A 13,173-nucleotide genomic window follows, 5' to 3' on the forward strand; every position below is an offset into this window, starting at 1 on the left:
AGACAAACTTTGATAAGAATGATATAAGAAGATACTTAGTATAATTGAAAGAAAATCAAAATTGACAAAGATTTCAAAGAGATCAAATGCATCTTTTCTTAATAATAACATTATAAAAACTTTTGAAAATTGTCTGAATTGTTTTGAATTAATCAATCTCTTACTCATTTAATTTTCACACTCTTTAGAACAAGTGTTGTGGATTGATAATGAAAATTGTTAATGAATTTTCACTTTTGAAGAAAAGTATATTTCTAACTATCATTTTCTCAAATTTTGTCTGAATATTATAAAAATTGAAAGATTGAACAATTTTAGTAAGAGCTTTTAAATGAGAATATTCTTAAATCAAAATTTCAAAAATTTACTGAGTTGTAAAAAAAATATATTATTATAATTATCTAGTAAGTTAGATAAAATGAAGTTTTTATTTTATTATCATCTTAACTCTAAACTGAGCTATAATATTAGTTATTGAACTAGTAAAAAAATCAGAATAATTCTATATAAAATTTTTTAAAAAACTTAAAATATAAATAAAACTTTTATTATCTTTAAAATAAAAAAAGATATTTATCAAAAACTTTTTAAATAAGAGATAAAAAAATAAAAAGATAAATTAATAAATAAAGTTAAATAATTAATTATCTAAAGTTTATAATTAATTAAATTAATATTTATTCTTAAAAAAATAGATAAAGAGAAAAATTTAAAAAATTATTAATTTTTTAATTTTTCTTTTAAAATAAATTCATAAAATTATTAAACTTAAAGTAAATATAATTATTTTTATTAGATATATTTTATTTTAATTTTCTTTTTTAATTAATTTAGCTATAAATTTTATACTCAAAAAATAATTTAAAATATTAAAAATTTAGCTATAAAATTTATAAAACTTATTTTTATATAAAATAATATTATGTAAAACTATATCTTCTGAAGAAAAAACTTTTAAAAGTAAAAAAAATACTGAAATAAAAAAATTAAATTAATTAAAAAATATTATCTTATTTTAAAACTTTTAAATAAAGAAGTAATAATTATATTTTAAAGCTTTAAATTTTATTTTTAAATTAATAAATAATTTTAAAATAATTTTTTTTCAATGATAATAAATAAAAAGATAATTTTTATTATAAATATTTTTTATTAAAAACTCTTTTTGTAGTTATTATTATATTATTTAAATTTTTTTAAGTTTTTATTTAAAATGGAAAATAAAAATCTCTTTCAAAAAAGAATTATAAATAAAAATCAACTAGAAAAATATAAAAAATAAAAAAAATTTATTAAGTATTTTATCTCTATTTATAACTGATTAATCACTTAAAATCTTTAAATATATTAACTTTATTATTATTACTATTATTATTATTATTTTGAATAAATTATAACTCTTTTAATCTTATAAATATTTTAAAAATATTTTAGAAATATATTAATTAAACTTTACAAGACTATCTCAATAAAATTCATTTAATATACATGAATAATATTTTAATCTTCACTGATGAATATTAAATTGAACATTAAAAACTTGTTCATTAAAAACTTCTATGACTTCAAAAAGCTAAGCTAGACTGATATAGATAAATATAACTTTGATGTAAAATTCACAATCATTTTAACTTTATTATTGAAGCTGATGAAGATATATATGAATCTCAAGAAAATGTTTGTAATCCTTAGACTTCAAGCTCTTTTAAAAATATTCAAAGCTTTTAAAATTTATTAACTTTTATTGATGATTCATAAAAAACTTCTTAGATGTCAAATGTTCACTGACATATATGACTTTCCACGGTAAGGGAAGGGGTTTCTGCCTGTAGAGGATCAGCGAGAGAACGCGGGACGGTCATTGAAGCTGGGAAGCTGACCTGAAGCTTTTTAGGAAGTCAATAAAGCTCCATCATCGTCCGCTATCCGGTCTAGCTTGTCACCTTGATCGGTGGGCGCCTCGCGGGCAGGCAGCGGTGGCGAAGAAGTCTGTCCACCTGCCGACTCACTTGTGGCCATCTGAAATAGGGCCGAAGTTAGCGGATCGAAAACGCGTATCGTGAGCAAGTCTAGAGACAGATCTCTACTTCCACCTGACCGGCATGTGTGAAGGCCGGCTTCAGTGGCACTTTCCGCAGCTGTGTCCGCCTCGACAGGCATGCCAAGGCGGTCGCTGGAAAAACCACTCTGATTCAATCCAGAGGGGATGGTGGTGTCCTCGTCGGTATTTCTTCGGTTCCCGCCGAGTGGTTGGCTCCCGTCGTCCAACGACATCTTCTCCAAAATCCTGTCAAAGTCATTTTCTGGAGTTTCAGGTGGCTGGGACTGTTGGCTTGCAGGGTGAGAAGAGATGGGAGACATAACAGAGGATAAGAGGCGGGGGGCCAAAGGTGTCTGAGCTGCTGTGAGGGACAGGATAGGGAAGTGAAAACGCAAGCGGGTGCTGCGGGTTTGGGGTGTGTGGAGATTGCGGGGAGTTTCGGGCTTTGTAGCTTGGTTGCACTCGAGGTGATCTGAAGGTTGATAGAATCGGATCTTGTCCACGGTGACTGCAGCCATGGCTTTGCTCTCTGATTTTGGGTTTCGGGGAAGCCTTGATTCTCGTTCTGCAATCGGTGCTTTTGGTAGGGGAAAAGCCGGCTCTTTTATAGAGCGACAACGGGAAAAGCTCCTCCATCAGCAGAGTAACCAAAGTTTGCAAGAGACCTTCCCCAGTGTCTTATGGATAGACCCCGGCATCATTGAGAAGCGCCTCGCCCCTTCATTCCAACACCCGCAAAACGGGGATCGATCGCCATGCAACGCACGGAATGCAACGTCGAGCTAGGGTTCCTCCGAGCCACACCGTTGATCGGGCCTGAGCTATGGATCATCGAAAGTTCACCATCGACCACACACCCGGAAACGAGCCAGACAAGCCTGTGTATCCATGAAGATGAACACAAACTGGTCGTAAGGATGTAGAATCGATGACGAATGAAGTACGGAATAACAGGCACATGCGGTGGAGCCGACGCCCTTGGATTATGCAAGAGGCTCTGTCTCACCGTCACACGATCACTGCACCCCTGGCTCCCTGGCTCCCTCAGCTGGAAACAACTCAGCACCGGGTTTGCCGACATCCCTCGCCAATGAACAAAATCGCAGGCCTAGGCGTTGGCACACAATGCGAAGACGGAATACCATGCTTGGATACAAGTATCCACAGTCGACACCTCAGAACAGCCAATGCAATCATTTAAACGAGCTGGAGGCTCAGCGAAGACGGCATTTTGCGCGTACACTCCTTCCACGTCACCTCGTAGCATCCTGTCGCGTTCCTCGTAATCTCGCTACGCCGCAGTCGGGGTGTTGGATCCAAACGATCTCGGTTTTCGCCGACGTGAGGGATTTCTGCCATTGGTCAACAGCATAGCGCGCATGCGCCGAACTGGAGTTCAAATGGAAAGAGAACTAGAAGGAGAAGTGTTGAGCAAATGGGAATGAATTCGCACGAGACTCAGAGAAAGTCCCTTCCTTGCAAGGGCCAAATGGGAAGACGTCGAGGGACACGAGAGACACAAAAGTGGGTGAGGGAAATATTCAGAGAGTAAAGCCCGTTGTCCCCAGGAGAGGTGGTGTGTAAACGTAAATCTTAAAATTCCTAGAGTGACATGGTCCCTCCAAGACGACAGCAAATAGGGGAAGGGGCGGGAGCGGCGGCGGGGAAACGCGATGGCGAAACGGTTCGGCAAGGAAGATCGGCAGAATTTGTAGCGAAGGCAGCAGGCTGAGAGAGTGCGGAAGAGGAAAGGGGAGGAGTGAGAGGAGTGAGGCGAGGAGGGTAAAAATTGGGGAGATCGATGTGAAGGTGGTCGAGGAGGGAAAAGGAGCGGGGATCTTCTTCTTATATCGATTCCCGAGATAGATCGATGATGTAAGTCAAACCCAAGGCGCTAAACCCCGAGCAGGCGGCGGCAGGCCAGGCCCGTTCGGGAAAGCGGCACGAGGGTCAGGGATCCGGATGCGGCCGCGCATTCGCCGCTGTCCGATTGCTAATAAATGAATAATAGCATTGTATCAGTGGATATTTACTTTAATTTCTTTTCCCTTTTATATCCTACTTTTGAGTAAATTTAATTAATAACCCCTATTTTTATAATGTGATTGAACTTTTGTACATTTACTTAATTGTTTATAGTCTTGTTAAGTCACACTTGTTATGAAAGTTTTAACTTATTTGGAATTTTTTTTAAACTTGCTTATAATATTTTCTACTAATATTATAAAAAAAAATCAATTTATTAAATTTTATAAATTTTTTTAATTCTATTTATTTAATAAAAAAAGTAAATATTAAAAAAAAATTAATTAAATTTATAATAATTATATAAAAAAATTACTAATTTATATAAATTTTAATATTAAGTAAAAAATTTTTAATAACTTCTTTATATTTTAAAATTTAAACTTTTAAAAATCTCTCTAAATATTAATTATATTAGTAGTAAAAATATTATTTTTAATATACTTTTTATAAGTTAAAAAAGATTAAAAGTTTATAATAATTTATATAAACTTTATAATTTTACTAATATTATTCTCAATAATAAATTTTTTAAAAAATAATAAGTTAGTAATTTTAAGTATTTATAAAAATATTATATTTATAAAACTTTATATATAGTTATATGTATTATATTTTCTTATATTAATATTTAACTTTATTATAAAGTAAGATTTATTTTTTAAAAATAATTAATAAATTTTTTAAAAGTTTTATAATTTATAAAAAAAGTTATTAAAATTTATATATTTTACTAATTAAAACTATTATATATTTTTGTTATATAATTTATTTTTATTACAGAGAGTTATTCTCATAGTTAGTATATAAACTCTATAATTAATTAAGCTTATTATATTCTATCAAAAAGTTATTTTATAAAATAATAGAGAAGATTTAAAATCTATTATTATAATATATATATAAATATATTAAATTATTGATAATAATAAATATAAAAATAATATTTATTAATATTTTTAATTTAAATTTTAAATAAATTATTTACTTTTTTAATTTTTATTTATAATATTTTAATCAAATAAAATTTTTAAAGTAGTATTTATATAAAATTATCAATATTAATTAAATATTAGTGTTAGGCTCAGCATCCGACCGAGCCCGACCGAAGGCCGGTGCCCGGTTAGACTCGACGTCGGATTAAGCTCGGCGCCCGATTAGGCCTAATCCACATCACGTGACCACGCGACCATGCAGGTAGTTATAATCCAGGCAGGCCCCACCTTTCATCCCATCAAGCTTAGTATTTCGTTATATAGCAGTTAGTAACGCAGAGAGTTTTTCTTCTTATACAGCTCACATTCACTCCCTAACAATTAGTACTTTAATATATTAAACTATAATATATTTAAATATAATTATATTAAATAATAATATTTTAAATAATTTAGTTAATTATATTTATTTTAAAATATTAAAAAATTTTAAATTGTTAATATTAATATAAAAACTTTATTTATTAAGTAAAATATAATTATTATAAAAAATAAAATAAATAAAATTATTATTAAATTAATAAAAATTAATATAATATATAGTATAAATAATAAATTTCTAATAATTTATACTTTTATTTAATAGTTTAAAATTTTAATTTTTATATAGTATTTGTGGCGTTCCGCCTCTATTCTTCTGCCTCTTTCTAATCCACTCAGAGGCCTCAATCTTTCCTATATTTCCTATTCTATGCGATCGCTCCTACCATATAGAGTGATCATAGCGTGTATATATAGCAGGGCATCTGCCCATCTTATTAAAAGAGAATCAGACATGATTTATTCTATCTATTTGATTGCTCGCACGCATCAGTATTTTAATTATAATAATATTATTTAAATTCTAATTTATAAATTTTAATAATAATATTTTTAATAATTTTTATCTATTCAATTTAATACTTTAATTTAATATAAAAATTTATTTTATTTAATTAACTATAAATATATTAAATTTAACTTTATTTTAATTTTTTTAATAAGATATAAAAAATTATATTTATATTTAATATATTATTATTATTTATTTTAGATATATATAATTAAAAATTATAATATCTATTTAATTATAATTAATATTAGATTATTTTATAAATTTAATTAATTAATATATTTTAATATATATAATTATAAAAAATTTTAAAAATAATATAATATTAATTATATTTATATTTATTTATAATAGAAAATTTTTTAAAAAAAATTTATTAAAAATATATTAATTTAATTTATTTAATTAATATTATAATATATTATTATATTAATTTTTTAAAATTACTATTATTAATTATATATATTAATACTAATAAAAATTTATATTAAAAATAAATACTTAAAAAAATATAATTTATATTTTAAATTTCTTTAAAAATAAAAAATTTTCAATACTATTTATTTAAGTTTATTATATATTAAATATATTTTTTAAAGTTAATTTATTAATATATAATTTTTTAATTTTTTTAATATAAAAATTAAAGATAATATTTTAACTATTTTTTAAATTTAATATTAATATTTATTTTTATTTTTAATTATTTTATTTTTTATTATATTTATATAAGTAATGTTTATATTTATTTTTTTAATTTAATTTTTTTTTACTATTCTTTAAATTTTAAAATTTTTTTAAGTTTTTTTACTATTATCCCCTTGTCCGTCTTTTGTTGCACAATTAGTGTGGTATCAATAGGTGTAAAATAAAGGCATTTGTCAGCATGTCTCAACCAATAGGTTCACATACTATTTTGTATGGGCTGCTATTGGTCACTACAGATTCACACTTTCGCGATTTTCATGTAAGCAGAAAGTGTGTTGAGAATTCAGACCTACCTACATGCCTACCATGGAGCCCTATCCACCTGCAAATATGGAACCTACAGGGAATTCAGGTGATTTTCTAGAATCCTGATCTTAATCTATGCATCAAATAACTAATATATTCTCTAGAATCTATGAAAAAGCCAGGTAGAACCTCTACAAAGTGAAAATGAGTAATTGAGGAAGTCATTGCAGAGATATCACCTCTAGAATCAGTCAAATTTCTTCCTCTAGAACCTAGTTCACAGCTGCCAAATCTTCATATTCCACCAGATGTTGGTGTTCAAAGCCTCTATGCCTTATTTACCTTATTCTTCTCTGAAGATTCCATTCATAATATTGTCAATTCAACCAATCTCTATGCAAAATTGAAGGGAGATGATGGAGATACTGATAATGAAGCTCCAGAGAGCTTTGAGAAGGATAAGAAGAAGGATAAGAAAGAGGAAATCCCTATGGAAGCTTCTGCAGAACCCTCTATATTTATGGAAACATCTAAGGAATTGAAGACCTCTATTCAGCAATGTCCATGGAAAAAGACCACTTCAGAGGAAATAAAGGTCTTTTTAGGAGCTCTTATCTATATGGGGATTCATAAATCCAGCCAGACTGATCATTATTGGAGGAATAATCTGAGAGAAGGTCCTATTCATTCAGTTCAATCCTATATGACCTTGAAACATTTTGAGCAAATCAAGTGCTATTTTCATATATCCAACACTTGAGAAGCTCGCCAGCCAGATTCTAAGAATAAATATTGATGGTATAAGATAGAGTCTTTGACTTCTAACTTCCATAATGCCTGCCAGAAATATTACACCCCTGACTCAGAGATTTCCATTGATGAAATCATGATTAGATGCTTTGATCAAAGTCAGCACACATATAAGATGCCTGCTAAGCCAATTCCTCAGGGATATAAGATCTTTGGACTAGCAGAACATGGATATCTTTGGACATTTTCCTGGTCTAGCCGCCGGCAGAGCATAATGCCTATGTTTCAATTTCCAGAAATTACCAGAACTGGATCCATGGTCATGAATATGATTCAGCGGCTTCCTAAGATTCCTATTATTAGACCTACTGAGGAATCAGATACTAGATCCCCTACTGAGGAATCGAATACTAGACCCCCTACTGAGGAATCAAATACTAGACCTCCTACTGAGGAATCAAATACTAGACCTCCTACTGAGACTCCTATCATTGAAGCTTCTATCATCAAAGCTCTCTCTACTAGTGAAGCTCCTACTAGGCCTTCTGCTGAAGAGTCAGCTAATCAACAAGTCACTCCATACTCAATTTACCTAGACAACTACTTTACCTCTGTTCAATTATTCCACCTACTTTGAGAGCATGGCTATGGAGCTTGTGGGACTACCTGCTCTAATCAGGTTCTCCCTATTCTAGCAGAGCTTTGAGAGCATTCAAAAGAGTATTCTATGGAATACTCTACATGCTATGGAAGTGAATAAGGTCCTCTGTCTAGCCTGGCAAGACAATAATATGGTATTAGCTCTTACTACTATTCATTCTTTGGACACCTTCATTGAACAATTTTGAAGACGGCCTGGAGAACTCTCTACCAATGCTCATATAGTCCACCCAGTCTTTGAGAATCAACCTAGGAAGAACCTTCAGATTCCAAAGATTATTGATGACTATAATCATAATATGAATGGAGGAGACCTAGCAAATCAGTATAGAGCTTCCTATAGCTCTCATAGAGTGAGCTATCAGACCTGGTTGCCTATTTTCTATTGGATTCTGGATGCTGCTGTTGTCAACGCGTGGAGGCTTCAGTATATATATATGAAGCAGCAGGGAGTCTCTAGGCTACCTACTCATATAAGCTTCTGTGAGAAGCTCTATCAGCAACTCTTTGAATTCAATTTGAAGATCCATGATGATCTACCCCATGAGCGATCAAATTCAGAGCTTATTCATCAACAAATTTCTCTACCAAAGCCTACAATTTGTGTCTGGTGTTGATATATGCGAAAGCTAGGTCAGCAGGAGAGTAGACAAGCTCCTAGATCAAGATCTGGATGCTCAGCATGTAAGAATGTGGCTCTTTGCTTGAAAACTAGATGCTGGGAGGAATTCCATGGCATTGGCAGAGCTGAAGAATCTATATAATGTAATTAGGCTTAGCTTATTATAATACACCAATACCAAATAGTACGCAATATTACACCATTTAGCCAATAATATCACGTATAATATACACTAATGAAATCGCGCTAATTGTGCAACAAAAGACGGACGAGGGGATAAAAAATATAATTATTTCTTTTATATATTATATTTAAAGATTTTTAAATTTTAAAGTATTTGAAGTAGATTTTAACTACTAAAATAATTATATTTTTTTCAAATTAAATTATTTAATTGTTTTGATATTTAACTCAAATTCTTTTATTTTTTAATTAATTAATTTTGTAACTTTCAGTCATTCTGAGTTCTATATAAATATCTATCAACTCTTAACAATTACATAGACTGGCGGGTAAGGATAAAAATCTTAATGAAACAAAGTCTTTGAAAGTCTATTAGATAGTTAACTTTAGTAAAAGAACTTAATCAAGTTATCAAGGTCCGTGAATATGACGTAGTCAGTACCCTTATTATGAAAGTAGTACCAGGGATATAGTTATTTTGTGCAAAAGAAAAAGAGAAGCAAAAATGCAGCCTGTTATTCAACCCGGCAATTGCAATATGCTCAGGCATAAAAGAACACGCTGTCCTAATCCTATAATAATATAATGTAATTTAATTTAATTAGTGGTTGCTGAATGTAGATAATTCTGGTTGACATTTATATAACATGTTATGTGGCTCGCTTGGTGGGGAAGTGAGTGCCGTAGTTAGTTATTCAGTTTTCCAATCCACCAACTCCAGAGCGTTACCTAGGTTTACAAAAACTTCGCCCCATTGAATCTCTCCAGCCGTCCGAACCCAGTCCATCGATTTCTTTTCAGTAAAATTCTGATCGGCAACTATTGTGGAGAGGAAGTTTTCAAGCTCGGTCACATCCTAGAAAAGTTTAGGCCGATGCGAGTGGAGTGTTTCACTTTGTATCAACGTATCAACGTGACCAAGCTGTTGGGTTCTGTGGGATATCAATTGCGGGTGGCCATGATGATTCTTAGATAGTAGGTCTGGAATGGCCTTCAAACTTTTCAGATAACTACAGAGCATACCGCGTGTTACCCCATCCCACGGTAAAACCACTAGACACATGTTTACCCACATAGAATCGCACGACCCCCCGTCTATTTACTGGCTAGATAGAGGTTATATCATTTCCTTCTCTGTGGTGTATTAGCTCACCTCTCTTGTCTGAGATATCTAAATATTACCAAGTGGGGAGTTGCAAACCATGACTGACCAAAAATTGGAAAATAAAGAGTGAGTTTTGCTTCTTCTTCTTCTTCTTCTTCTTCCGATTTTTGTTTTATCCTTTGCATGAGGCATTGTGTATTTTTGCGGCCAGATTTGATCTAATTGGAGTCACAAAAGGCCACATCTCAATGAACTGCCCGCTGTGGGTAATTACGATGGAAAGGAGTTTACGGGAGACAGAATTTTAGCGACTTCCAATGCGGAAGCCCTCTTGCCAAGTTTTTCGCATAAAAAGGGCGTCGTAACTCCTGACGGAGAGGAGCCGACTGACTTGGAAAAGCGTACTCTGCAACATGTTCCCGAGAACCTCCCTCTCTCAGCATGGCTTGTTGCTGCCGTCGAGCTTAGCGAGCGTTTCACATATTATGGGATGACTGGGGTATTCCAAAATTATATTCAGCGACCTCTTGATGGTAGTTTAGGGCGAGGAGCGCTTGGTATGTTCAACAAACCAGAGAGTATATCTTTCAAATTGCACAGAAAGTGCCCTGACGTTTGGAACCAGGGCTGGGCCGCCAGGGCGCTACCGGCCTTGTTACATTCTTTCAATTTTGGTGTTTCGGTGAGCTGTTCTTTCTAAGAGGAACCTGAGATGATCAAGCTATGCTAAAGACTTCATGGCTAGTGACACCTATATTTGGAGCTATTGTTGCAGATCAATATCTGGGGAAGTACTTGGCCATCCTCTGCTTCTGTCTCGTGTATATCGTTGGCCTTCTTATCTTATTCCTGACATCACTTCCTGTCTCTCTCGCACATGGCGCGGGTCTTGGCGGTTTCATTGTTGCCATTATCATCATCGGCATCGGCACTGGAGGCATCAAGTCAAATGTTGCTCCCCTGATTGCGGATCAATATACCCGGAAGAGGATGGCCATTAAAACCAACAAGAAAGGCCAACGCGTTATTATCGATCCAGCTCTTACCATCCAGCGAATCTACATGATCTTCTACGCCTGTATCAATATTGGTGCCCTATCTCTTCTCGCCACTCCGTATTTGGAAAGGGATGTTGGCTTCTGGTCAGCATATCTTCTCGGACTCTGTGTATTCATCACTGGAACATCTGTTTTGATTTTTGGGCGGAAGTTTTACGTCATCCGCTCTCCGGAGGGATCGGTCATTACCAATGCCTTTAAGGCTGTCTGGGTCATGATCATCAACCGGAATATGGATGCCCCCAAATCTTCCTTCCAGGTGGAGCAGGGCATGGGTCGATCGTTCCCGTGGAACGACCATTTCGTGGATGAACTGAAACGTGCTCTCGTTGCTTGTCAAGTGTTCGCCTTCTATCCTATCTACTGGGCTGTTTATGGTCAATTCTCTGGAAACTTTGTAGCGCAAGGTACGTCAAACGATCATCCCTTAAACCATTAGGGCAAAATACAGGCAAACGGATAGAGAAAAATTTTTTACTGACAATCATCTGCAGCCGGTCAAATGGAAGGACACGGCATTCCAAATGATTTAATGCAAAACTTCGACCCGATCTCCATTATCATAATTATCCCCATTCTGGACCGCATAATATACCCCATTCTACAACGGTTTCACATCTCCTTTCGGCCTATTAGCCGTATCTCTCTCGGATTCACCGTCGCTTCCTTGGCCATGTTGTACGCAGCTGTCGTGCAGCACCTCATCTACTCCACCGGTCCTTGCTTTCAGAACCCACTCTGTGACTTATCTAAAGTTGACGGTGTCGCACGTGGTAACCATGTGCACATTGGTATTCAGACTCCTGCCTATGTCTTCATTGGTATCTCGGAGATTTTCGCAAGTGTCTCTGGTCTTGAATATGCTTATACCAAAGCGCCACCCTCCATGAAGAGTTTCGTGCAGGCGATGTATCTCCTGACCAATGCGTTTGGTGCAGCTATTGGAGAGGCCCTGATTCCGGCTGCCTATGACCCAGCCATTCTGTGGATGTTTGTCGGTCTTTGTGGTGCGTCGTTGACTGCGGGCATCATTTTCTGGTTCACCTTCCGTAAACTTAATGACAAAGAAGAGGTGCTGAATGCGCTGGATTATGATGGAATGAAGGAGGAGGGTGAGGGCGATTATCCTCAGAGCCAGCCTGAAAAGGAGACGAAGAGCGGATTGTGATTATTGACGTTGTTCAGTGATGCATGAATGCACATAGTTGGTTGGGTATATGGGATACGGCATGCTGTGCCTTAGGTCACCCTTAACTTTTTCTCCCTCTTATTTTTGAAGCATATTCCCTCGTCATTTTCTGAGCTGCCTGGACAGCCAATGCTGTCTCGCTCTGCCGGCATTTTTAAGGGTTAGGGATAGAGATTAAATGCTCTTGGTTTAGGGGTTAGAGAGAGATTAAATGTTCTTATTTTGGGGGGTTACGGATAGAGATAAAATGCTCTTCCCAAATATAGACCCTGCGTTGAAATGTACGGTAGTAACGTTGTGTAACACCTCATCATATGTTAAAATCTACTAGTTACCCCAAGTCTCCAGTATTTCTTTCAAAGTATGAGAGAAAGTGGCTATATCAGAATCCTGTAGGAAAGGTAAAGAAAGGTATTATCTATCTCTTCTACGATGTGCCACATACTTGATATGAAAATCGGGGGGTTGCATTTGCAGTTATCTCTCAGTAGATACAGCTCAAGGCTCGGCATTAGGCACGCTTGTTCGGTCTGGGGACGCAAAAAAGCAAGGAAAAGAAGACCCATAACTAGCAAATGGCGCGTTATCTCGTATTTAGCCTATTACAATATTTTGAACAAACTCCCAGGCTCTTCCACTTCTGCAGGGGATAAACGAAAACCGGTTTCATTAGATGCAAGTCAAGCACGACGGGAGCAATTAAACTATCAACAAATCGTCCAATCCCAAACCCGATTTCCCACTTCATACAAAAGGAAA

The 13,173-nt window shown here is 34.2% G+C and overlaps 3 protein-coding genes across 3 annotated transcripts; 2 read left to right on the top strand and 1 right to left on the bottom strand.

Annotated features, from left to right (window-relative positions):
- Positions 1 to 1,890: 1,890 nt before the first annotated feature.
- PADG_00991 (uncharacterized protein) lies at positions 1,891 to 2,559 on the bottom strand (the record flags this gene model as incomplete). The annotated part of the gene is made up of 1 exon (XM_010757777.1): positions 1,891 to 2,559. One exon carries the CDS (start codon positions 2,557 to 2,559, stop codon positions 1,891 to 1,893), a length of 669 nt encoding a protein of 222 aa, XP_010756079.1.
- A 237-nt stretch (positions 2,560 to 2,796) lies between these two features.
- Positions 2,797 to 3,415, top strand: PADG_11187 (uncharacterized protein; the record flags this gene model as incomplete). The annotated part of the gene is made up of 2 exons (XM_010758480.1): positions 2,797 to 2,952; positions 2,996 to 3,415. 2 exons carry the CDS (start codon positions 2,797 to 2,799, stop codon positions 3,413 to 3,415), a joined length of 576 nt encoding a protein of 191 aa, XP_010756782.1.
- A 6,849-nt stretch (positions 3,416 to 10,264) lies between these two features.
- On the top strand, positions 10,265 to 12,393 carry PADG_00993 (uncharacterized protein; the record flags this gene model as incomplete). The annotated part of the gene is made up of 5 exons (XM_010758264.1): positions 10,265 to 10,293; positions 10,405 to 10,724; positions 10,793 to 10,849; positions 10,913 to 11,632; positions 11,720 to 12,393. 5 exons carry the CDS (start codon positions 10,265 to 10,267, stop codon positions 12,391 to 12,393), a joined length of 1,800 nt encoding a protein of 599 aa, XP_010756566.1.
- Between the last annotated feature and the right edge of the window lie 780 nt (positions 12,394 to 13,173).

This window comes from Paracoccidioides brasiliensis (genome assembly GCF_000150735.1).
Source record: "Paracoccidioides brasiliensis Pb18 unplaced genomic scaffold supercont2.1, whole genome shotgun sequence".
NCBI lineage: Eukaryota > Fungi > Ascomycota > Eurotiomycetes > Onygenales > Ajellomycetaceae > Paracoccidioides > Paracoccidioides brasiliensis.